The 25,938-nt window shown below is 42.7% G+C and overlaps 1 protein-coding gene across 1 annotated transcript; it reads right to left on the bottom strand.

Annotated features, from left to right (window-relative positions):
* Positions 1-192: 192 nt before the first annotated feature.
* Positions 193-25,833, bottom strand: arfgef2 (ADP-ribosylation factor guanine nucleotide-exchange factor 2 (brefeldin A-inhibited)). Its single transcript, XM_005477940.4, has 39 exons — positions 25,483-25,833; positions 22,746-22,776; positions 21,428-21,551; positions 19,719-19,865; positions 18,765-18,944; positions 17,100-17,409; positions 16,848-16,985; positions 16,599-16,726; positions 16,079-16,212; positions 15,407-15,641; positions 15,150-15,249; positions 14,626-14,765; positions 14,108-14,216; positions 13,832-14,021; positions 13,596-13,707; positions 13,301-13,506; positions 13,073-13,157; positions 11,769-11,940; positions 11,513-11,664; positions 10,816-10,944; positions 10,495-10,653; positions 10,229-10,376; positions 10,013-10,109; positions 9,889-9,929; positions 9,617-9,786; positions 8,671-8,822; positions 8,316-8,488; positions 7,975-8,135; positions 7,725-7,855; positions 6,814-6,943; positions 6,564-6,699; positions 4,832-4,970; positions 4,625-4,682; positions 4,317-4,425; positions 4,067-4,206; positions 3,502-3,679; positions 3,061-3,199; positions 2,509-2,626; positions 193-1,797 (listed from the first exon to the last, which is right to left on the bottom strand). Exons 1-39 carry the CDS (start codon positions 25,649-25,651, stop codon positions 1,627-1,629), a joined length of 5,541 nt encoding a protein of 1,846 aa, XP_005477997.1. The 5' UTR covers positions 25,652-25,833; the 3' UTR covers positions 193-1,626.
* Positions 25,834-25,938: the final 105 nt, after the last annotated feature.

The following is a 25,938-nucleotide window of genomic DNA, read 5'->3' as shown; positions in this document are numbered from 1 at the left end:
TTTATTTGGTCATGTCATAAAAAGCACGTGCAATAACAGCAAATTTAATGACGGCTCCATTCCACACCGCATTACCAGCCTCCCTTACCATTAGAACTGGAGGTCAGCAAACTCAGCACTTAATGTTAGGTGGCACCACCTGTGTTGGTCACCCTCTAAACAGCTTTAAAACTGCACCAACAGACACTGAAGTAGATCAGAACTCAGGTTTATTGATTACGTCACCAAATGCTTAGAAGATTACATCACAATATTATGTATAGAACCGTAGAGCACTTTCATTTCTATGTATCTTACATTGAAAACTTTACAGTCTGTATTTTTTTTCATTTACTGTATATATTTATATATATTTATATATTCCCTAGATTTAGGGAAGTAGACATCCATAGTTGCGAGGGAAGGAATGCTTTTCAAAAAATATTTAAATGCACTTTAAATAATTACATACATCCTTCTTTTTTTAAAATAAAAAAAAGAAAGGCATGGAACAAACTCGAAATGATCCAGGATGCAGAGATGCTGGAGCCTCTGTGGATGCAAGTTTTGGTTTTGCTCTGTCAAACTAATGTGGAAGAGGGTCAACACTAAAGGGAGTTCTAGGCATCCAGTGTAAGTCGTTACACTGTGTCATGTTAATACCTGAACACACTGTAAAAAATAAAGATATGGACAACTGTAGTATTCTAGTCCAACTGATGGATGTGTGCAGGTTTTATCAGTCCACTGTAAAGCCAGGAGAAGTCGACCCCAGTGTAAGGCTGACTGGGTCAACACACGCGGGAATGCACAGCAGAGGGAAGCAGCCAGTATATCAACCATCCGTACACTGTAAACCAGCAATTATCCAAACAATAACTAAAGAAAGTGAGCCAAATAAATACGTAAAATCTCATCGATAGGCAAGAGGTGACAAACGTGACGGGATGGCAGTGTCACACAGATCTCCCAATTAAAGATCACTGATAGTGTTGTAAGAGGCGCAGATTGGTTTCTCCTGCAGTTGTGAGGTTCAGCCTTTTCAACAACCTCCTTGATATTAACACAGATATGAGAGTTCAATAATGCTTCAGGATTGACACTAACACAAGGAACTTATTTTGATTAGATCACCTTTTTTCTTTTTTTCCCCCAAACAGGCACAGGTGGCCAGAATTTATCTTTTACTAGAGCAAATGCAAGGAAATCAAATTCAATGAGATTTTTCATTTCCTTTCAGCATATAGACATTTTTCTTTTTGTTTTAAAGTATTTAAAAAATTAAGCAGGAAAAGAAAACGCTCAAAAATCTGTGAAAGGGTTTGCAATAATATCAATAAATTATTTGTTTACAGTTTTTTCAAGATGACAGTCAGGGGGATGATAAATGACTACAGTCAGCAGAGAGTGCTGGTCACAGTGCTGTTCATCTCCGAGATAAAGAGGATGGCCAGGGATCCGGGCGAAGGTGTTTCTAGCTGCCGAGCGCAGCCGAAAACAGAAATACTCAACGCAGAGTCCCAGCGGGAAAGCTTGTCTTTATCAGCCATCTGTGATCCGATCCGGTCCAATCAGAGGTATAGAGTCTCTCGGAAGTTGTGTCCATCTTCTCACCAGCGCTCGCCGTTTCCCTGTCCACCCACCTTCTTAGGATGCGGGAGTCCGGGCGGGCGCTCCCTCTGGATGAGCAGCAGCGATGTGGAAGACGGAGCCAATGCGCAGGAAGAAGCGCCTGAGGACAGCCCGCAGCTCAGGGATCAGGTCAAACTGCATCATCTCACACAGGTGGGGGTAGTAGCAGGACGCGTGAGGCTTGAACTGGAACAAACAGGAGAACATTTAGCTAAAGACTCAGACATTAAAAAAAACAACCAAAACAAAACAGTGTATTTGGAAAAATATACAAAATGAGGGGTGGTTGCTGACCACTAGGTTCACAGCAGGGTGTTTAATTAATATGTCGACAGTGATGCATGTTTGTTGCTGTTTTTTTCCTGCTTTTAACAACAATTTCACGGAATTATGAAACGTTCCCAAAACTCAAAGTAGGGATTGCATAAGAAAGCGGTGCCGACCAGTCCACTGTAACAATACTGGTCTAGTTTTTGTTGATGCAGTGGTTTGTTGGCTGGCTGCACGGCGCCAACATTTCCTACTACTTGTGGCTGCACGGTTCTGGTTTTGGTCTAAAATGACCTGGAAAGGCACCTCAAGTCATGCGCTGCCATGAATCATCATGCACATTCTCTAAATACATAATTCATATGTACTCACAAAAATGACATCAATTCAAAAGGATTGAACTAATAACATATTTTTGCTTGGGAAGAACTGATCTTTTTTTTTTGTACTTTTATTTTATTGTTATTCAATTCAGTGGGGAGGAGGCAGCGTGAGTTGGAGAGTGTAGCACAGGTAAAGCTTTACTGAACAAATACTTTATGTAACACTACACTACTACTAATACTCTTTCCCCAAGTTGTTACTAATGTGTATTTGGAGGTGTGCTCTGTGCGTGTGCGTTCCTGCCTTGTCATCGGGCAGCCGCAGCGTCCTGGTGAGCAGCAGCATCAGCAGGCTGTTCCAAGCCTCTCTGTGGCTCTCTGAGGTCAGACTGATGAAGTAGCCCAGAGCTTCATTACACACCCTGAGAGAGATGACACAACACAGACGCACATACACGATTATGACAAACACAAAGCTGTCGGTATCAGTGTTGCTGCACAAAACTGATTATCAATCCGCATCATCTTTATCATAGAGGCAGCTATTTCATGATGATAAACGTCTCACATGTGTGTTCTTGATGCAATACGTGAGTCATCGCTTACAGCGACAAACACGACGAGGTGATATGTGCCCGGCTTTAGCATGCCAATATATTACACGAAATGCGCACGCAGAGTACATTCATAAATTTATAATGAGGTATGAGCTGTGTGTCAAAACACAGGAACAAACAGCAGCGCTGCCCTTTCTGCCAGTGACACACTCGGTGCTTATTTATCTAAGGTTTAACATTTAACCGGTGATGACACACAGGAAACACTGTGAGAAAGTGCAGGAGAGCGTTTCACTCACAGCAGCAGGCGTGTCTGGATGTCGGGCCACGAGTCCTGCAGCTGAGGGTCCGAGTACATCCTGAACAAGATCCTGAGGCTGCAGGCTAGACTGCTGGTCTCCTGCTTCAGTAAGTTGGGCTTAGATTTCCCTTTAAACCCTGAAAGGTCACCAGAGAGATGACAGCTGTTAAATCAGTAACAGAGGCTTGTAGTTAAGACGTGTCCCATTTCGCTGCATATCACGGTGTTCTCCACGCTGCCTTTCCTTTCTGTATATCTATTGTTTATCAAAAAAACAAAACAAAGGAAGTGAAAATAACACTGGGCTGGATATACCATTACTCTTCCCACTATTTACTGATAGTTCTCCTCTGTTTAACGTAAAGCTATAAACAAAGAACCTTCTGAACTGTAACGTGCACAGGACAGAGAATCCTGGGGGCTTTCCCTTGGTTTTTACCTGCCCTCCAGAGTGCCGTCCTCTGTTCGTTATTGGAGTTGAAGTCTTTGGCAAAGGTGTGTGACTCCAGCAGGCAGTCCAGCAGCTTGAAGAGGTGTGCGGACGTCATGTGTCTGTACATGCCCTGATCTGGACCCGACTCACGCCCCTCAGCCTCCGACTCCTCCAGAGCATCCCGCTGGCACGAGGAAAAAACTTTAGCATATATGATTTTATAATAGTTATAAAAATAAGGCTGTACTAGCGGACACTGGACATTTCTGGTCCCTAGGCCACTGGTGGCCTACTGAAACCCACTGGGACTGTGCACACACTCATTTAATTGGATTAACTCAAGCTAACTACAAATTTTTAGCAGAACTATTTTTTCCTGAAACATTTGTCCGTGGCTGCTTCCACATTTTATCTGCACCACCTCATATTAAAATTGTAAAGGTGAAGAGCAGGAATACATTTTCACTCTCTTTTCTTTGGTTCGCCTCTTCAGCTCATTCGGGATTATGATTTTGTGATTATGAATAAAAGTGACACACTGACATAGAGTGGGTGAGGTGCCAAGCTTTACCTGCGCAGCAGCCATATTATCAGCATCCTCCTTCTTGCTGGTGGCTGGGTAGAAGACAATGTTGTCGACGGTCTGTATTAATTCAAGCTGCACGACGCATTTGATCAGCAGGCCTGCAAACAGCCTCTGGTCTGAAACTCCTGCAGCAGGGAAAGGTATTTAGAAAGGTGTGGAGATATGAGCCCTGGAATTCATGCTGAGATTATTCATTTTACAGACTGAATAAAAACGCATGCGCCCGTTTGCTTACTGGCATTGCTTCTGCCTTTCCAGGTGTCATCACTGGACATCTGGCTGTGTCCTCTCTCGGAGAGCGCTCGGTCGTAGCTGCTCTGTGACTGAGTGTCGAAATCAGCATCCTGGAAATGTACAGGAGCGACAAAATACACCATGAACACAGACACAGGTTAGTGTCTGACATAGTGGAAACAGTGTGAAAAGGAGAGTTCTTTTCATTGGTTAAAAGTAAACTATATGAAGCATGTGCAGAGCTGCTGCTGTGCATAGTCATCGTTTAGTCACAGGGAGAACTTGGTGAGGTTTTTTGTTTCCTCTTACAAAGTGTTTCGCGTCAGCTGCTTCCTCATCCTGTCCAGCCGGTCGCCAAGTCAACAAACTGGTTTGGAAAGCAAAAAAATCCACAATCATGTGACAGCACAAACGCAACAGTAACTTTTACACACACCAATTTTTGAACGCCCATTAACTTAGTGATGCCATCTTTTACACTTTAACTGAACTCGAGTATAGAAGATCAGCACTCACGCTTGAGGGCTGGTGTTTTGGAAGATCTCCAGCATACAGGAGCATGTTATGTCCCACACCTCGGGGCTGAACTTCTCCCCATTCAGGATCACCAGGTTCTCCAGGCAGTTTGTCCCGGACCGAGCCAGCTGCTCGTTGTCTGCAGAAAAGACAGAACAACTTCAGAACATATCTGCCTCACTGGGATAGACTCCAGCACTCCCGAGATCCAGAACTGGATAACGCACGCAGGTGCGCCGCCTGTCAAAACCTTAAAGCTGTGCATGAAGTAAAAACTGAGGAGAAAATTCTGCCCGCTCCAAGGTGATGGAGCGGGCACCTTGAAAGTACAGTTTCACATGACCACATAGAAGCATTCGTTACCTGTTTTTCTTCATGTGCCACCCACCATTTTTATGATTTTTCTTAAAAAAAAAAAAAAAAAAAAAAAAAATCGCCCCAAAATTCTAAAACAAATTGACTGACTTTTATTTTATTGCCCCTATTCACATTCATACACATATCTGAAATATCACCTGCTCTAACTCTGGGCTGTGAACATAAAGTTCTGAGTCTCTGTCCATTAGAAAAGAAACCCTCAAAACTACTTTAATTAAAACCCATGTAATTTGCAGGCTCCTATGGCACCTATGAATGGCTTTCAGCAGACCTGCTAGTTTTTAACACGTCGTTCTGGAAGTCCCGCTCTGACCCTTTACACTTTATGCCTCTGTAAGGTCTACTGTATCACTGTTAAGTTGAAACCGCTATCCATCCTCTTCCACTTATCCAGTTCTGGATCTCGGGAGTGCTGGAGTCTATCCCAGCTGCTGTAGGGTGAGAAGCAGGCTACAACCCTTGACAGTCTTGATACTCCCCACTAACTGCATGTCACTGAACGCCCCACGCAGACACAGGGAGAACATGCAAACTCCACTGCCCTGATGGCAGATTTGAACCACTGACTTTGTTATGTGTCCACAGTGCTAATCACTGTCCCAACACCACTTCCCAAAAAGCAGCAATCCCTTCAAGGTAAATTTTAATCATAGGGAAGAGAACAAAGAGACAGGGAACCAAATCTGATGAACAAGTGGCACAAGTGGCCAAAATACACCTTATGCCTTTTCTACTGTTCAGCAGAACTCAGAACTTTAACAGTAGAATTCATTACTGGTTGTAGCTGGACCCAGCTCTCATCACAAGTAACCACTGTTGACATGAAGGTCAGGTCAGAAACAGAAGATGTTTGCTAACCATCAAGTGGACAGAGATGGTAGCTTATTGGAAACGTGTGCAGAGGTACATGAGTAGAAGAGCTTGAAGATTTTATATTTGTATGGGTGTAGTCCCAGAACTCTCAGTTAGTTGGAGTTTAGGGTGGGGATAATACTGACAAACCAAACAGGTTCAACTCATTAATGTTCCACCTGCTGCTCTATGACAGCTGGGATAAGCTGCAGCCCCCTTGTGAAATGATTGATAAAACGTAGAAGATGGATTGGTATTTGGATGCTTTAGGAGAGTTTTTTTTCCTCATCAATAAAATAATCCAAAGAATATAAATAATGTTGTTTGAGAGGGCAGAGATGTTCCGACCGCTTACTGTTCTTCCTACATATGAGATATATCATCAGGACACCAGCCTGCACACCTAAAATAGAACAGGTGTTAGCGCTCTGCCTCATGAGCTTTAAAGGTTGTTTGTCAGGACAGAGGAGTGTAATGAGCAATGACGATGATGAACACCTACCTTGCCTGACACACCACTGGAGCTGGGTGAAAATGTCAGCCAGTAGGATTTCACTGAGAGGCTCATAAAACTGTGTGAACACGTCACAGATGGCATACAGGGCATGGTTACACGTTGTCGTCATCCACTCAGTTTTCTGGAAGCAAACAAAAGAGGAGCGGGGGGGGTTTGTTTGTTTTTTTACTTTTTTATTACTTTAATTCCTCTGTACATAAATAATTGAACAGCTGAAATCACACACAGCACTGACCTCTGTCTGCTGTTCGGGAAGCTTCATGTTGTCGAAGATGCGAAAGACAATTCGGAAGAGGTCGTGCCACCAGTGCTTCTCGAAGGTGTGGCCGTAACTCTTCATAATCTCAAACATGACTGTGAGACCTCTGTCGGGAGAAACGGTAAACGTCAGTTTTCATGCATCATGGCGCAACCAGGACAAAACTGTTACTGTATATAAAGTGCAAAAGATGCATTAAAACAGCTGATCCAATCGTGAGTCTTTATGTAAAGGTCTGCAGTGTGACAGAAATAATAATGCGTGGCTTGGTTTGTTCCATTTAGCGTGTATTTGTACATCTAAAGTACTTTGCAAATATATGACCTCCATCTGATGGACAGTCTGACAGTCACATGTGTTCCTTTATGTTTGATCACATTACTTGAAAACTGTGTGGGTATTGTTCACTAGTAGGCTCAAGTTATCCAAAGAATAAAAGTCACTGGTGGAATCAGGCTCTTTGTTTATTTGGTTATTTAAAAAAAAGAAAAGTACCTGACAGACTTCAAGGTTTGTCTGTATTCATGTGACAATCCTGGCAGTGTCTTGTGTGTTTTTGTAAGCCCAAACAGCGAGTATTCAGCTCTGACTCCTGGATGTTTGGGGTGGATCTGTTAGCTGTGCGTTACACCCTGAGCACTGTATTTTTAGTCTATATTTGTTTACCATTTGGAAAATGTATCACGGTGAAAAGCCTTGTTTCCTTAGCAACTAGCACACAGAGTATGCATTGTAACCACTGAAAAACAGCCAGCTATATTAAATTTTTTCTTTTTCTTTTTTTTTTTTATGACTGGGCTCGGTGTCGAGTTAAACTGAGCATTTTATCCCCATGATCTCTGCACAATTTTATGGGTGTGTTTTGTAGTTAGGCCTAACTCTATGACCTGGTCCGGACATCCAACTTGCAGCGGTTGATGATACAAGAAAGTTCAAACAGGATAGGAAACCAGCCGCGAACCCAGACCCGGTCACCAGGGGCAACATTCATGTCGTCACTCGTGTATTCCCTCAGGGCCTGCACAGGGACACAGCAGGACATAAAGTCAAGAAATCAGAAAAAAAGGAAAAATAAACCAAAAAAAAAAAAAGATTCAACAACCAAAACTGGTGCTTTCCCAGCTCAGCTGTGAGTACCTGTGGTCTGTCAGAGACGTATTTAGCACAGTGTCGGATGAGTCTGATGGCCTCCATGCTGGTGTCAGGAAAAGCCGCATTGCACACAAACTCTGACAGGCACTTCACTGCATCCTGGAAGGAGTCGATAGCAGCTGCAAAGTGCTCCCGGAAGGTGTTCACTAATAAAACACACAAAAGCATTCAAAGTAAAAATGAAAAGGTCTTGATCTGAAATCCCTGTTCTCAAACTAAAGTCAAAGCAGTACTTACAGCTCATGTCTCTGTCAGATGAGCACTTGGATGGTTAACATCCTGCTACCTTGTTATTATTATTATTATTATTGAGTAAACATACTCACAGACAATGTGCCCAGTGGTCTGGAAGGCCAACTCCACTATAGTCTCATCATGGTCCGACGCAGCCTGATGAAAAACTGAGAAGATGTTCTTCCAACCTGAACGGATGTTTGCCGCCTGGGAATTTACCATCTGAGCCACACACCTGATCACCATGTCTCTGATTGTGGGGGACCTGAGGGAGGTTAGAGCCGTTAGCCTAACAGCAAGTAAGCAAACTGCTACTGCTCTTTTATCCATAATATCTGATGAATATAAGAGGTTCATGTAAACCACTCTGAACCCTTCTTACTTCGATAACCTTGCATCAAAATGAGAAAGTACAGTTTCACATGACCACATAGAAGCATTCGTTACCTGTTTTTCTTCATGATGTGCTCAAAAGGCCTCAGGAAATCCTTCTGGAAGCGGAAGTTAGCCAGCTCTCCCTTCTCCAAGAACTTCATGGACAGCTGTCTTAGTGAGTCCACAGCAAAGATGGCAACATCCTCATTAGGGTTACAGCCCACCTACAAGGAGACACCATAGAAAGCTATCAGTTCAGCTCTGTTTTACAAAAATGCTCATGATGGCAAACACGACAGGACTGGCACCTGCTGCTGAACCCACCCCTACTTCAAGGTCTCATGTGTTGAGCATTTAGAGATGCTCTGCTGCAAACCTGGGTTGTAACAAGTGGTTACGTTTGAGTTACTCTGGTCATTTTCTGACTGTTGACATCATCATCAAGGCATTGTTACCCAGAGGACTACCGCTCACTGGACATTTTCCTCTTTTTCAGTGTAAACCCTAGAGACCACGCTGTCTGGCACCATCAACAATGCCCTGCTGAAAGCCACTTAAAATAACCTTTCTTCCCATTCTGATGCTTTGAATGTCAGCAGGTCATCTAAATCCACTGAGTTGCTGCCATGAGATTGTTTAGATACTTGCATTAACAAGCAACTGAACAGGTGTAACCTAATAAAGTGGCTGTGAGTGCAACTCTGATCTTAATATAATGACTGAGATTAGGGGGTAATATCAGTGCATAGTGTGATTAATGACAAATGTCAGTCTTGAAACCCGTCCTACCGAAGGACAACGTCACTGTCGGCACATTCTGTAGATACACAAAATATGCAGGCAAACAAAGAACTGTGGCGGTAATAAATTTGTGTCATCAAGGGTTCAATACAGGACGAAGGGCGGTGCACAGAAAGATGGCAGCGCCACCCAAAGGACACTTCAAGACAAGCCTTTAGGCTCTGTACTTGATAAACATTTTGAAATTCAGGCTCTGTGGATGCTTTGCGACACTGACCTTGTTGAAGTGGTCGCCTATGACCTGCCAAATTCTGGACCACTGCAGCCTGATGCGGTTCATGTTGTAGTAGGAGATTTCCACAATCTTCTGCAGACTGAACATCCTTGGCTGGTGTGCCGAGGCCAGCTCGTCCATGGACACCGCACACAGCCACCGCACAAAGTCCACTGGAAACATTTAAACGGGAAGGTGCTTTCAATTATTTTCTTTACGTCAAACATGAAAAACCAAACGGGGATCATTTACACAGCAAAGTAAGACACACTCACCGATGGCATTTCCATCTAATCTGGTGGAACCAGTAAAGATCCTGCAAACATCAAAGTAGTTTTAACATTCAATCGTTATAACGGACAAACGATGTGTGTGCAGTGTCTGAGCACTCTGACTCACCTGTCCACAGCTACCACCACACTCTGAGAGCTGGTCTCTCCTACTGACTCCTGAATATGAGCCATCTGTCTTTTATCTTGACTTCCTACCAGGTTACCTGCAACAACAAAGACATTTAACACACACTTCTATATACACACAGGCACCCCGGAGACACACAAAAATATGACCCAGTTTGAATGCAGAATATGTTCTACGTAATCCACTGTATCCTACCCAGGCCCAGGGGCATGAACTCCTCTGTGCCGGATGGTAAGCCTTTAATGCCACCTTCCCTGTCCCGGACCACCCCTGAGATGTAGCGCGTCTTCACCCCTGTCCCAATCAACTGGGCAAGCTCCAGCTGACTGATACACCTCAAAATCTACAAAACAGGCATTAAAACAATAAAAATAGACCATTATAGAGACGTTTACAAAGAAATAGACTACGCCCAGACATTAAATTAAATCTATCGCTTGTTAAGAAATTCAAATTCTCACCTCATGCCAGGAGTTGCCCAGGTAGTTTCCATCAGTGTGGGCCACAGTGATCAGAGTCTTAATAGTGTCAATGTTCTTCTGCTTCATCTCTGTGATGCTGGAACTGGCTGTCAGCAGGGTGAATCTGGCCAAAGCCTGAACGTACGCATCTCGCTCCAACTGCAGACAGAAAGGGAGTGAACACATGCTCATGTTTTCACGCTGCCTGCCTGAACTGCCTGCACTGAATTGCTTTAAAAGGAAATATTAGAGATATGATCATACGTGAAATATAACCAGTTGGAACAGTTTCCTACAAACTGTGTGTAAACATGAGCAGACCTGCATACTGAAGATGCATGCGATCCTGATGGCACACCGAATGCCCTCCAGACACAGCGATGCTACCTCAGGGTCATCGCAGTCCTGCAGTCCCACGCTGAACGCAGCCAGCAGTGGGGTCCATGCCAGCTGGAACACACACAAAGTATCATCTCATTTTACAAGTTACATCAGTTTCTTCCTTCTTATTAATTTCACAGTTCTCCTTCCTAGTTGCAATATTAGTGCCAACGCTCCAGGCATCGTCTGATACAATTTAAGGTGTTAAATATAAATCTGGCAAGAATCAGCACGGAAAGATGGTTGAAATCTGGTTTTCTGTTAAGTCACAGTAATGACACAGTAATGACAATTCAACGAACAATTTTGTGTGTCTTTATTGAATATTCTCAGTCCAGATGACTTATGTTTTCATTAAAGCTTCATTTTTGTTAGTTAGGCCTTTAACCTCACTGAGCATTTTGCATTGTACCACCGGTGCCACCTTCGCTGTGTGCACACTTTCAGGTAGTACAATCATGGAACTTCAGTCTTTATTGATTAGATTAGCTTTGGCTGATGTTTTAAGTAAACTGTTCCACATTTCATTTCCTAACTCAGCATGCACCATGTGAATGTTTGAATGAATATTCCCACTGAGCAAAAACAATAAGGCAACCTTTTCTTGGTTATGCAAAGAGGACTCAATTAGAAATACCTTAAACATGGGCCTGACGTGCTCCAGGTGTGTAGCACTGAAGAAGGGCGCCTGAGCATGGCTGACCGCCTCCATGAGAGCTTTAGCAGTCTTCGCCATCTGTTCCATCTCCATGTTGTAGAGCAAACGACGCTGCTTCTCACTGGCCACACCTGATGGAAGGACGACTTTAATGTTTCTGACTGATTAAAAATACGCCACAATAAAGCGTTTCTACTGTTTCTGCTATTTTCGTGAGTAATCCTGGAGTACTTACTCTGCTTGGTGGACTTTGGAGTGATTGAAAACTCTTTGCTCTCCTTCATGGCTATCTTCTTGCCTGCAATTTCATCATATATGGAGGACAGATACTCCTCTGGCAGGTCCTTACTGTCATTAATACCTCGGTTCATCTTAATATACTGCTCTTTTGTCATTTTGTTCTTCACCTATATAAACAAAGAAGATCAGGGCAGACAGTAGGAAGGGATTCATTAAAAGGAACATCTAATTGCATATAAACAGAACTTAACAAGAACAGACTATTTTCTACACTTCAGGAAACATTTGCAAAGCCTGTCACCGGTTACTAAAATGTAACATCAAAAATAATTTTCATGTAAATGAACTCAACAAGTTTCATCATACACATGTCCGGAAGCAGTGGACCTTAGAGGAAGTGGTTTCTGAGGATTCAGTGTGAAAATTAGTGCAAAAGATACTGTAAGAATGGTCATCCAGTAAGAGAACATCTATAAGAAAACATTAAATAGTCAGAATGTCAGATCAACAGAGTGACTGAAAAACTTGAAACTCAAAATAATAGAACCTTATTGTACATTTCACATGATCACACCGTGGCGGTCTGGATTTTGCTGAAGTTAAAAAAATAAGGGCAATTAACAACGTCACTGTGGGGAACAAAAAGGGTATTAAAAAAAAAGAGTAAGTTATAGCAGACTCTGCAGGAAACACAATACATCTTTGTTTTCTTTGTCTGATCCTGTATTACAGTCTCTGGCTCTCAGTCTTCAGTCTGCATGCATCACTGCACACCGTATTTCTCGCCTGTTCCTCTCAGACTTTAAATTTCAAACCTAGTTCTCTCTGTTACAGCGGTCTGTCAGCAGAGATAATTTGGGGCAGTAGCTATTTAATGAAGGCAGCATTAAGCCAGACACTGCCTGGCACAGCACCCACATTTATTTGAATGATGCTACTACAATGACACAACGGAGCTCTGCGAGCTAAAGGATTGGACTCTGCTTGATGGAACAGCTCACAGTGACAGGTTGCTTGAGCTGTAAACTCCGGCCATGATCCTGTGTGCTTTTAATCCTGATAACAATATGTTGAGTAATGTCAAAAATGTTGAGTAATGCTTCTTTTCTTCCATGTTCTCCAAAGATAACCTTGCTGTCCTTCAATAAACAACAACACAAAACTGTCTCCAACTCCTCAGTGCCTAAAGAAGGGATCCAAGTCCTTAATGAACATTACCACAAGCAGTTAAATTGACTGCGTGACAATGACTGGTGATGATATGAGTGGAAGGACACAAAAATAATCAACAGTTCTCACCTGAGGACTATGCAGGTCTGTGGTGAGCATAATGATAGAGTATGCCAGCACGTATGCGGTGTCGGCACTGGCAAACAGAGTTTGTCTGCAAGGGAGGACACACAACAACATTTAGTGGTTGCTCTGTTCTATTTAAATGCAAACTCCAGAAATAAACAGAAGTAAATCTGTCAAGCACAAATATATTGACAGCAACCCGTGACAGTAGTAGGAAACAGTGGCTCTTACCCCTGGTTACACTCCAGGTACCGAGCAGCAAACTTCTCCATCAGCCTGTCGATCTTCTGGGCCTCCCCTGGCAGCCTGAAGCCTTCCAAGAACATCCTAAGTGCGGAGACAAAGTCCCGGCCACAGAAATCCAGCTGGTCCACGTAGCAGTACATCACTTCTTTGTTGAACTTGATGTTCTCTCCCAGGAACTCGCCCACCTGCGTCTGTGGATGCACAGACGATGGGGACTCACTAACTTGAATTAAGAATGCAGCAATAAGTGTGCAAGTCTGTAAATCTGTGTAACCCTCACTGTGTCCAGTCTGTCTTCCTGGTGGAGGAACTGGGCGATGTCCTCAGCTTTAGGACCCAGCATGCCCTGATCCTGCAGGTACTGGATACCACGCTTTGGCTTCTTGTTGAAGCTGCGGGAAAATAAAATAAAAATCGACAAAACTTTTGAGTGGACAAGAACAAAGGGAAGTTCAAACATTGCACGCAGGTCCATTCACATGTTAAACCACAAGCAGGCTGAGAAAAAGAGCTCACAGTTCAATGCCGTGCTCAATGATGTCCTTCTGCTGTTTTATGACCTCATACTGCTCTGGGTGGTCTGCCTGGGATGCAGCAACGCTTGAAGAGATGGCAGAATCCAGCGAGCTGATGCTGTCCCGACGTCCCGCCAGCTGCTCTGGGAGCTTCAGCTCGGCCCCCTCGCTATCAGACGGATGCTCCTGACCTGCAAACCCAACGCACAAGAATAAATGCATCGAAACGACCTACTTTGATTTTCGTTGATACATTCATTTTTGAAAAAACACTTACCCAAGTTAGCTTGAAGGTTTGGATTGACATACATGTCTTTGCTCCACTCCACCATACATTTGAGGATGGAAACCAGACACTCCAAACCCTTTTTACGTAGGCTCAGCTCCTGTGGAACAATACAAGCTCATGTTTATGGTCACACGTTCATAAAATATGGCCTGCACTGCTATAGCTAAATCCTATAGACAGGACACACCCAAGTCCAGAGGATAAAGCCTCTGGGTCTGAAAGGGGAAGCTAAAACAAAGGTGACTTATACCTACAATTTTACTAATGGCCAGCAGGGGACAAATCAAGCTTTTCACTTGATCCATCACATCACCATGGGTGCCATCTATGGGCTACATCCTTCTTCTCTAATAATACTATGGCCCTGCCTCCTTACAACTAGGTGCTTACAATTTTTAATAACTAGGCTGTTAAACATAACTCTGAAACACTCAGGTGTTGCTAAGCAGAAAGACCCTACTTTGGCACAGATTATCCTAATGAAATGCATCACAGTGCACACATACCTGCAGGGGTGTCATCCCGAGCTCCTGACCACTCCTGCCCTGAGCGATCTTGGACAGATCATTGACAAGACGCTCAAAAATGTTGGCGGCATTCAGGTCACAGTCGTAGTTTACATATATGTCAACAACACACTGAGCATCTGGGAGAAAGGCAAAACGAATTAAGAAAAACATTTCAAAAAGGTTTTTATGTCATATGTCTTGAAAAATTCTGGACTGCCTTGAGCAACCCCTCGCTACAATAAAATGCTTAAACTAATGCTGTGCTAAATTCATTAGTGCCAACTGAAATAGCAGCTAAATTTCTGCATTTGATGAAAAGGTAACAAAAACCCAGAGAATGGCAAATCATCGTTTATCATCATTTACAAAGGCTATTTTGAGACTTGCATTTCTGCTACCACTTCCTACTGCTCTCTGCAGTTACAGAAATGTCAAGCCTGTGCTCTTGTTAATGAGTAACTTTCAACTACATCTTAGTCACAGAACTTAAGTATAATGAACTTGTATCAGTGGACCTGTACCTGCACAGATGCGTGTTAGCGTCTGGATAACCATCCACTTGTGCTCAAAGGAGCTGGTCGACGTCTCCAGGATGGTCAAAAAGATCTCTCGGAAAAACACCTGAAGCAAGGAGAATGAGATACTCAGGCTTTAAAGATATCGCACCTGCTGTGGACAATTGTCCTTCGAGGTGATTAAATTAACTTTTAAATGAAGATTTGTCGTGCCAATCGACTCAATGCAGGAGACAGTGCATATTACTATCCAAGTGTTTTACCTCAATCTGCATCTTCAAGTGCACTTTGAAGTGGGAAAGCAGGGTGAGGAAGATGGCCAATGAGAGCTCAAAGACCTCAGGTACAGAGGAGACGCCATTTTTGGACAGTGCCACACACAGATACTGCTTGATGGCATTCACAAACATCTCGTGGGTGCGAAACACTGGCCCGGCGCCCTGCAGCACGGAGAGCAGCAGCTGCAAGGAGACAATCTTGGACCGCAACTCATGAGACCTGCAGGTTAGAGGAAGGGTAAAGACACAAGTTCATTCTCACAGTCTGTACTGAGGACACCTAAACGATGTATAGTTTAGGGGTTCATTTCAATCTGGTATTTGATAAAGGCTAAGATGCCTTCTCTTTAATCTACCTGGGCTCATTTTACTCTGCCCTATTCACACTGACTGGCCCAGCAACTAATGTTACAGTAATTAGAGAAGACAGGGTCACAGCGGGATGGAAAAGGGTAAGTTCACTCTGCAGAAGCCAGAGGCGGTGATATTTTTCTGGGCAAACTACAGTTTGGCAAGTAGATGCGAAATAAAGTGTAAGGGCAGGGGATTTAATGATATCGTTATGGGGATTACATAAAGTTAAAATTCATAATCAAGCATCCAGGTTAAGTTACAATATAATGTGACAATGTCAGTCAAGTCATAAAAATGACTCACTTTGGGTCTGGAGGGCCATCAGCAAGGGGCTTCATGGAAAGCTTACACAGAGAGCGGAACACCAGAAATGCATCTTTTTGCAGGATGTGAGAGAACCGGGCAGCGTTGTGGGGTCCCTGCAGGGCCTCAGCATCCTGAGACAGATGAAGAGAGTTAATCACACTCTATACCATACCTAAAAAAGGCAACAAAATCTCTAATTGGTCTAGCCTCAAGCTTTTATATACTAAGCCTTTAATTAATGTTTTAAATGATAGCTTCATAAAGAGAACAACTTTAAAACAAAGCTCCAAAAGCAGAATCAAACTGAAACGTAATAAAATCCCAAACATAACAGTCGAGAAAAAGGACCAAGAAGCTTTAAGAAGATGTAAATGCACACATGGAGGTTCAGATTTAGTTGGTTTCAGTCACACTGCTCAATCTAGGTCCTTTTTTTCCTGAATTAAAAATTATGCTATTTACTCGGACTTTAAAGGAGACTGCACACTACTAATGAACATCCGAGGACACTGCTCACCAGCATGTCTGTGGAGGACAGTGAAGACCGGTCCTCGATGATACCATTCATCTGCTGACCTTCTGTTCTGACTCTGGGGGGAGCCACCTCTGTCTGCTCGGTGGCAGGGTGCGGTGGGTGCTCGCCTCCTGGAGAAGAAGCCAGAACAGATGTTTTCAGGTCGTTGCAACGACAACTGAGCAGACTGTAGAGAACAGAGGAGGCAGGATACACTAAAAAGAGAATAAGAGTATTAGAGGAATATCCCACCTGCTCCAACATGGGTCTGTGTTGGCTGTTGCTCTCCCTTCTCTGCTGGGTTTGAGTTGCTCTCTGGTTTGTCCCCTTCGTCTCCTTGCTGAGCTGCTGTGGGAGAAGTCTCAGCACCCTCCTCCTCAAACACTGAATCTGACATAAAGAAAAAACTAAATTTATAGATTCAAAGGTTCAAGAGGTTCATCTTTTTTAATCCTTGAGGATTTTCTTCAAGTGCTTCTTAGATTTCACTTTGACAACACAAACCTGTTGATGGTGTGACCTGCTCTGCTTCTCCATTAGGTGGAGTATTTTCACTCTCGACTTCCCCATTGACTGACGGTGTGTCTGGCTCTTGGTCCTGGTCCAGATCAGGGGCTGGAGATGGGTGTGTAGAGCTGCTGGTATTGGTGGTGAGATCTGGAGTACTTGCTGCCGGGGATGGGGAATTCTGTGGCTCAGGAGTTGACGTATGGTCAGACCGGGGGGAGCCAGACCTCCGGCTGCTTGGGACAGGGGATGGATTTTGTTGGGGCAAACGTAGGCGCTCCTTCTCCTGCTCCTGAGCCTCCAAAGCCTGTGGAGGCAGCAGAGGGAGAAGATGAAGGGACTCCCTATAGTGACACAAGCTTATCAATCCTCAGGTTGGATAAGCTAAGACATTTAGACATTTTGACCCCCCCACCCCCCACCAACATCAAATGGTAGTAGATGTGAAAGGGACCCATGATGAAGTTATGGAAGAGTAAACAGAAGACAAAGGCGACTAGCTCTGACTCTCCAAGAGATCCACCTTAAGATCTGAAACCCACTGCTTCAGTTTTTTTCCTTTATTGGATGTGTATGAAGTCAAAAAAGGTGGCATATCCCAAATATCACACACGGAATATGCATTAGTGTGTATGTATGAATATGAGCACTGATGTCCCGCCTACCTACTGTTCAAATCTTCTGTTTACAAGCGACAGCCAATCAGAACAAGAGTGACTTTAAAGGAACTAAAACAAGCTTGTTTCAGGCAGACGGTGAAGTGAGGGGCTTCAGCTCTGATTATGATAAGTAAGGATTATGTAACATTTAATAAATCAAAGCTGCTCTTGTAAAGTCCGAAAATAATACAGGGGGCCAGTTCTTTAGTACATTTCCATAATTAAACTTTAACACTTCTACATAATGAACAATGACAGTAACTGTTCCAACAGTCTCAGGTTGTCAAGTCTAAATGCACTGAATGTAGTGTTATCAAAGTAGATGTGACATATTATTTATTTATATATATATATATATATATTTAATATTCATATTTATTGTTTATTTTGTCTGTCTGCCACAAGTAGGACAAATGAATGCTTGGGTAATGGTATTAGTCTTGGTCATGTTTTTCTGGCCAGTACAGTGGTGTAGCGGTTTGCGCCGTCACCTCACAGCTACCATGTTCGAATCATGTTCTCCCTGTGACTGCAGTTTAATGGATCTGAGGTAGTTAAAGTGGATAAATAAAATACTCTACACTGTGGCTTGTAGTGTGAGGTGCTTTGAGTGGTCAATAAGACCAGAAAAGTGCTATATAATGCCCTGTCCATTAAGCAGCTAATGGGAAGCTAATTATTACAGACTAATTACTGTGCCTGCCTGAGACAGGCCAAGGTTACAGCTGTTTACAGCTCATTAGGTACACATAGCTTAACTGTACGGACTCTGGTTACTGCTGCAGGTAAGGCTGGGGCTTCTATAATTAAAACTGTGATGATGACTTATTATTTTCAGTGAATCCAACACTAATCAGTGCAGTGATCCTTTAAGCGAGCATGCAGTGCCCTACACTGTTTAACAGAGACTTTACTTTTTGAACAATAAGATTAGAACTTCAGGCTGCAACTGTTTTATGGGCAGATGAGCAGCAGCAGTGCTTTGTAACAGTGTTAGACTGACAGCCTGGTTTTCCATGCGGGTGAAGATAACGTTGAGCATCTGGGTGAGGGTGGCCTTGGCCGTGGTCTGGTTGATGAGGTTGCGGCTGGCCAGGTAGATGTTGTAGCAGGTCCTGACGGTGAGGAGGACTGTGCCCTCGTGGATCTCGATGTGCGGGGAGGTGACTGTTGTCAGCAGGGCCTGCACAGAGAGAAGAGGAAGTTGAGACTTATCACACAGGATGTCTTATTCAGAGCATGCTGCTGAATCATCGCTGGACTTCTCTACTAGAGCTTTTCTACTCTTCTCCTCCATATTTGGTGCAGAATTAAAATGTTTAAAGGTAGTTTCACTTGGTCAGTGTAAATGGGCTGTAATGACAGTCAAGGCTCCTTCTACAGTTTATGCAATCAAACTGATGCTGATAATCTGTCCTATAAACCTTTTGTCAACAGTGATAAAACAGATTCCTTCTTACAGGAGACACTTTGTCCTTTATGACCAACCAGGATGTTTATTTCAGGAGCTAGGCGGAACCTCAACAAGCAGCAGGAATGATAACCTACCATCTAAAACGCAAATATTAAGAAAGATGAGAAAATATAAAATGATGTGTGACATATCATGGGTGAGCTGACATCATCTTTCCTATAACAACGGTCCTAATACATAAGTTTAAAAAAATATAATGACAGACATCTGACAGTGTTTAAATAAGCTAGGGGAAACTTGGAAAAGCAGGTACTCTTCTCATCTTTGCGTTTTCTTTGACCCTGAAATGATGAAGACACAAATGTTTCTGCAGTTTTACCTCAATAATCAATCCTCTCTTACTCCTAACTCACATTAGAGACACAGCATAGAGAAAGAAGCCTTTGAGCTTGGCGGTCTGGGCTCTGACATGTTAGTAAACAACAACAACGACAGCTGGATGATCTGAAGGCTGCCAGATGTGAGATGAAGCACTGGGTATACCTTGATGATCTGTAGCTGGACTCCCTCGTCGGTTTGTGGTCCCTGGAAGCAGTTGCAGATGGTTTCCACCAGTCGGTCAATCAGCCTCTTGCCAGGAGTTCTGCTGTCCGGAGCGTTGCCAGTGATGTGGCCATAAGCGATCAGCTTCTGCAGTGGCGAGAGAGAGTGTGTGGGTCAGGGCGGCAGGGTGTGGAATTCTAGAGGTAGTGTTATTCCACTTTTGGATTCATGTATACAGTGTTGTCCAAAAGTCTTGAGCCACCCCTCATTGGGAAATGGGTGCAATGACTCATTGAAATAGTATGCAAATATAAATGAAAAGTTATATTTGGGACTTTTGACCAAAACTGAACATGTGACTGCAAAAGACAATAAAAAACAAAATTGTGGAATTTAAAAATATTCAGACTTGAGTTATCCTGAGAGCGGGGCACAAACGAATGTAGTTTTTCTTTTGCTAAATTAAGTGAAATTAATCAATTGATTAAAATATTCAAACTGATTGAATCATTTATTATGCAAGCAGCAAGTGCAGTTGTGCTAGAAATTATAATTATTTGTTTGCAAAATCTACTTTTTTTTCCTCCTCACTGTCTTTTTTTCTAAATACCCAAAACACCAAAACTACAACGTTACCCCATCAGTTGGGTTGCCAATAGGTAGATATAGCATGTGGCTCTGTAATGCAGAGATATCCATCTATCCATCTCTCATTTAACCATTAATTTATCATGAATTGAACAGTTCGATCCCGAGATTGATCTTTATGTAGCCACCTCTTTATACAAACCACTGGTATATGGATGGACGAACAGACATTAGCCCAGGTCTGTTTATCCTTTCCTAAGTAACGCTCCAAATACATTTGAAAATGACTGAAGTTATGAATGTTTACAACTGAAAGAGAGCTACACACACTTTGAGCTCTAAACTATATATAAATATAGATAAGAGATCCTGTGTCAAATGTGAGCTGTGGAGAATCTGGAATTTCCCCTGGGACCAATCTGGAATTGCTAGATACCAGTTTTGCTAGATACCAGTTTATCTAGCAAAATGCTTTTATCTCTCAAAATCTGTCTGTGTTCATTGCAGTTCTATATATTACTGTCCACAATTTAATTTGAATGTTGCAATTAAGAATCTGTGTAAGAAACAAACAGGTGTTCTTTACTGATCATTAAGCAGTAAACCTCAGTACGTACGAACAGTGTACGAGGGAAGGGAAATATTTTGGACACAGGCATGAGGCTAAATAACTCACATGATGTTAGCAGGTTATGTCCTCAATAACTCAGAGCACATAACAAATTAAAAAACAAAAAACAAAAAAAAAAACGAGGACGTCTGTGTTTGTTTGCTTAGGCTGTTTTAAGTCAGTACTTTTGTTCCACAAAAGCAGAGTAAATGTACTTCACAGGTTACAGCTGGCGCAACAATACAAGTGTAGCTACTATGAAAATCTCCTAAAATCTCCTTACAGGATGGCATGTGCATGTGTGCATGGAATGCAGGGCCATTGTTCTGCGTAAATGTCAGACAGGTGTATCAAGATTTTACCTTGCAACCTCCAGTTGGGTTATATAACCATTAAAAAAAAAAAAAAAAACTTGCTGTGTTTCACTTACTGCATGCATACATAAGCACAAGAAGAGTGAGAGTGACAGGTGTTTGTGTATGTGAGTGTGTGAGAGAGAGTGAACATTAACCTGCAGACAATCCAAAGAGGTGCTAACTATCCGGGGGGACTTAGACTGACACGCCAACTCAAAAGGCAGCACATATTTATCAGCCTCGATGTAGTTGGCTCTGGGCGGAACCACGGTACCATCCCTGGAGGGAGGAAAGAAAAGCAAACAGCTGAGTGAACTGGCAAAGCTGCATCGAGAGCAGATTTCTATACACAGAGTGTAAGCTGTGTAAGCTGGAGATCCTCAACTTCATGATAATGACACAGATTATGTAAATAAATCAAACGTTATGTCAAATCTCTTATTCTTATTCAGCACAACAACAATCAGCCGAACAGGCGGCTCGTCTACAGCAGAAGGCACATTGCATTGCAAACACTATCCCATAATCTAAATAAAAACAGAATGCAATGATTTCTAAGTCATTCAAACTCTACATTCAATAAAAAGCTGCAAAGAGACAACATATCAAACGCACAACAAGGATTTTATTTGTTGTTCTAACACATCCTTGCTCTGAATTTCATGTCAGCAACATGTTTCAATAAAGTGAGACGGTGCCAGTAAAAGACTGAACAAGTTCCACCGATCTTTAGAAAAAAACTTGCCTGATGGAGTAATTGTGTTAATTGCAATAAGTAAACTGATTAGGTATAACGACACGATCCCACAAAGGCTGATTCATTTAAAAGTAAATACAGGGAGGGATCCAATGCTCGCTGTATTTACTGCTAAATTTAAGTAAAGGTTTCTTTGTGGATTTCCTCGTCTACAGTGCAAAATATCAACAACAGATTCAAAGAATCCAAAGAAGTCTGTTAGCAACAATATTAAATTGCTGTGACCTTGGAGGCCAGACATCCTGCAGTGGAAATCACAACATGGACTCAGCTGCAAGCTTTTCCAGAAAATCTGAAGTAAAACAGAAATGTTGGCTGAGCTACTTTGAGACAAACAGGACAAAGTAGTAAACCATCCTGTGATCTGACCAATCAAATGTGGAGGTTATTTTTCAAAATTATGGAGCACAATTGGTAACAGATTAATCCTTAACCACTGAGGAGCTGAAAGTCTATACCAAGCAAAAACTGGAAAACAAGTGGTCACTTCCCATATTTCTTTCAATAAAATTTCATCTTTTAACATTTGATATGTTGCCTTTTTACCATAAGGAATAGCTAGTTTAAATGCATTGTTTACAAGCAGTCCTAATATTACAGCCAATGACAATGAAATTCACAAGCAATCCTTACTTCAAGTTCTTACCCAAAATACCAAGAAGGAAAAAACACTTTCAGAGAAAAAAAAAGAAAGCTTTGTATTTAGGAATACTCACTTTTGTTTCTCCAATTCTTCCTTGATTTCATCTGTTAGAGGAAAGCACAGGAGATTAAATGTTACTGAGGTCTGGACGCTCTGCAGCACACTGGCCACACTGCTGCGTGCCGCAGCACACAAGTGTGACTCTCGATCCAGGGGTTACTAAGTTGAGCATAAATTATAGTTGCAGTATAACGCGTTTCTTGCATTTAAGGGGATAGTTCTGTTCTAGTTTAACCCTTTTTATTTCAGTATGTTAATGCCATAACAGTGATACACTGCTACAACCTCTGTGTTTGAACGACTGCATCACCGCTCCCAACTGTATTGCTGTCTAAGCTTCTCTAAGTCAATATGCATCTCATCATTTTTATTCCACATCGATGTGTCCAAAGCACCACACGCACCTAGTCACGCAGTCCTATACTATGAACGATGATGCACATCCAGCCATATGTGACCGATTAAATGCATTCGACTGACACAGAACAGCAAGAGCAAACATACTACTGTACTCTAATGAGCTGCTTGTATCACAGGGCCACGCACAGGAAATTAGTATGTGCAATACTCACCACAAATGTCATAATCACTGTTCTAGAGTAATATACTTTAAATGGTGACAAAAATGTATGATTCTCATTCCTTTTCACACAGTAAGAATGTGATGTGAGGTCAGTTTATTCCTCCAACGTGTATAAATCAGGACTACACATAAATATATAAAAAGGTATGAATAATACTCACACCCTTTTTATTTAGTCACATGGCTGCTGCTGCTGATGACAACGATCGCCTCTTTCAGCATACCTAGTTCATCATTAAATACAGTACTGTGCAAAAGTTTTGAGCCACCACTGAACCCTTTGTTTGTTCAGGCACTGACCATTCAAGCATAAGAAGGCACCTAACTCAAGGAATGAACTAGTGTTGTGTCTACACATGACAACTTAGCAAAGAACCGGTTTTAAATTGGACCAAAAACACAATTTGTTTTCATTTCTTCAGGGGAATCTATGAAAAATGCCAATGATACCACAGTTTGACAGACATAACATGGGATTATTACACCAACAAGGGAATTCCCACAGAGCTATAACCCAAAAACTTGGCGTATCTCACCATGTTGTGCATTGTGTCCTTAAAAGATTTTAAGAAAGTGGACAAGTAGAGGACAAAAGAAGAAGTGGGAGGGCTAAAAAATAAACAGTATCTGACAATAATGTCCTTAAGAAAATGAGAAATTGCAGCACAGACCTGACACAAGACCTGAGAGATACACCTGACCCCAGCCCTTCAGTTAATCCACCTACTGTTTGCTGAAGGCTCATTAGAATCAGTTTAAGTGGAAAAGGCTGCAGTATGCCAAATTACCCATATCGGGATAGAAAGACAAACAATGGAACACCATCAGTCATAGACCGGCCTCCACAAAGCCCCGACCTCAACATTATTGTCGGAGTGTGGGATGATCTTGACAGAGAAGAGATCAAAAGGCAGCCAACATCCAAAGAAGAGCTTAGGAATACGCTTCAAGAAGCCTGGACAACTATTCCCAAAGACTGCTTAAAGAAATGCCAAGAAAGCTTGTCTAAGAGAGTTCAGAGTGCGTGGAAAAATAAAGATGGTCACAGTAAATAGTGACTTTTAAGCTCATGAGAGTTGCACAAACTCTGTTTCCACCTTATATCCTGTAGTTTTCATTTATGTTTGTGTAAGTTTAAATAAATTGCTGCACCCACTTCCCATTTTCCTTGCAAAACATAAAGAAATGAGGGGTGGCTCGAGACTTTTGCACAGTACTGTATAAACTAAAGCAAGACAGCTTAGCTGTCTGAACAAGGTATTTGTGGCAGTGAGGGAAAAAAACTGAGGTATTCATGAGGCTTGCCCAAGGCCACATTGACTGAATATCGGGAACACACTAAACACTCACTGCCGTGAGGCGTTGAGGGGACACGTGTTGTGTTCAAGTATCACATATGAGAGTCAACACGGACAGAGAGCACACAAAGCAGCCCCGCCTCGCCCACCGCCACTCAAACACGTCCTTAAACTGCCTGCACCCTAATATTGTGGCACAAGTTGTTTCCCCAATTTCTCAATGACCTAACAAAAAAACCCGACAGAGACAAGCACCTTAGAAAGCAACACCACACTCCGGGCAGCTTTTAATGTCCTTAAGTCCAATAAGACACTGCTCGCTGACTGTCACAAAAATAGGCAGAGCAGTCTGAGCTGAAATACACACAGCAATGCCGTAATGAAGTAAACAGCTCGGCGTGTGTAACACTATCTGTGACTGGGTTGAATGGAAAAGAACGAACGTCAGAATATCCTGGAGTTAGGTAGCGTGTGTGCGTGTAGAGCCGGACCAGGCTGTCTGGCTAGTTGACAGCGCTACGTACAACACAGGGATTGGTCTGTTTAACTAGCTAACCTAGCCTAGCTACAACTAGCTAACGTCAGTTAGCTACGTTAGCATGTTACTCTGCCGATGTCCGTTTAGAATGCGGCTGTGGCCGGATATCAACATAACAAAAGTTATAATTGAGAGTGAGAATGGTGTCAACACATATTTATCTGTCTATAAACATCAACGGGGAACCAAACAGGCGATAAAGGCCATTCAGTTGCTAACGCTAGCTAACTGGGTATCTCTACCATAAAAGACCTCAGAGCGAAATGTTTCAATGAAACGCGACAGAAAACATAGGGCTCGGCGAGCCAATGTTCATAACAAACCCGCTTACCGAGCGCCACCTGACAGGCTTTACGCAGCTGGCTGTGCTGGCTCCTCTTCACCTCCTTATCCGAGAGGATTTTCTCCAGCGCCCTGGACAGAAACATGCTCTTGGTTTTGCTGTTTTCTGCCTTCGACTGCGAGTACTGCTGCTGCTGCGGTGGCCGGTGTTGTTGCATCTCTCGATCTTGTTGCCGCTCCTCTCTCAGGCCGTCATCTTCGGCCTGGTCCTGCGAGTTAGCAGGTGACAAGGAAAAGCTAATGAAAACCAGGCTATAACAATCCGTCCAGTAGAGCTGCTACCTCAACTCAGCGCCGCCATGCTGGGTACACGTCACGTCACGTCACGTGATTCTCAGCTGTCTGGATTTTGACAACAGCACCTCTAGAAGCAGGTAATCACTCAAACCTGGTTAAATAGAGTTATATCTATGGAAGAAAAATGTATATTGTTCGAATCTGACAT

The sequence above is a fragment of the Oreochromis niloticus genome, linkage group LG20 (genome assembly GCF_001858045.2).
Source record: "Oreochromis niloticus isolate F11D_XX linkage group LG20, O_niloticus_UMD_NMBU, whole genome shotgun sequence".
NCBI classification, from domain to species: domain Eukaryota; kingdom Metazoa; phylum Chordata; class Actinopteri; order Cichliformes; family Cichlidae; genus Oreochromis; species Oreochromis niloticus.
This window is presented reverse-complemented; position numbering and strand designations above follow the sequence as displayed.

Bases quoted from the DNA above. Each gene is read 5' to 3' on its own strand.
- arfgef2 (XM_005477940.4), bottom strand. From the start codon at position 25,651: ATGCAACAACACCGGCCACCGCAGCAGCAGCAGTACTCGCAGTCGAAG. The intron at 13,708-13,831 runs GTGAGCTCTTTT...ATTTTCCCGCAG, and splicing joins ATTGAGCACGGCATTGAACT to CTTCAACAAGAAGCCAAAGC. The intron at 6,944-7,724 runs GTCATAGAGTTA...TTCTCCCGACAG, and splicing joins AAGTTGGATGTCCGGACCAG to AGGTCTCACAGTCATGTTTG.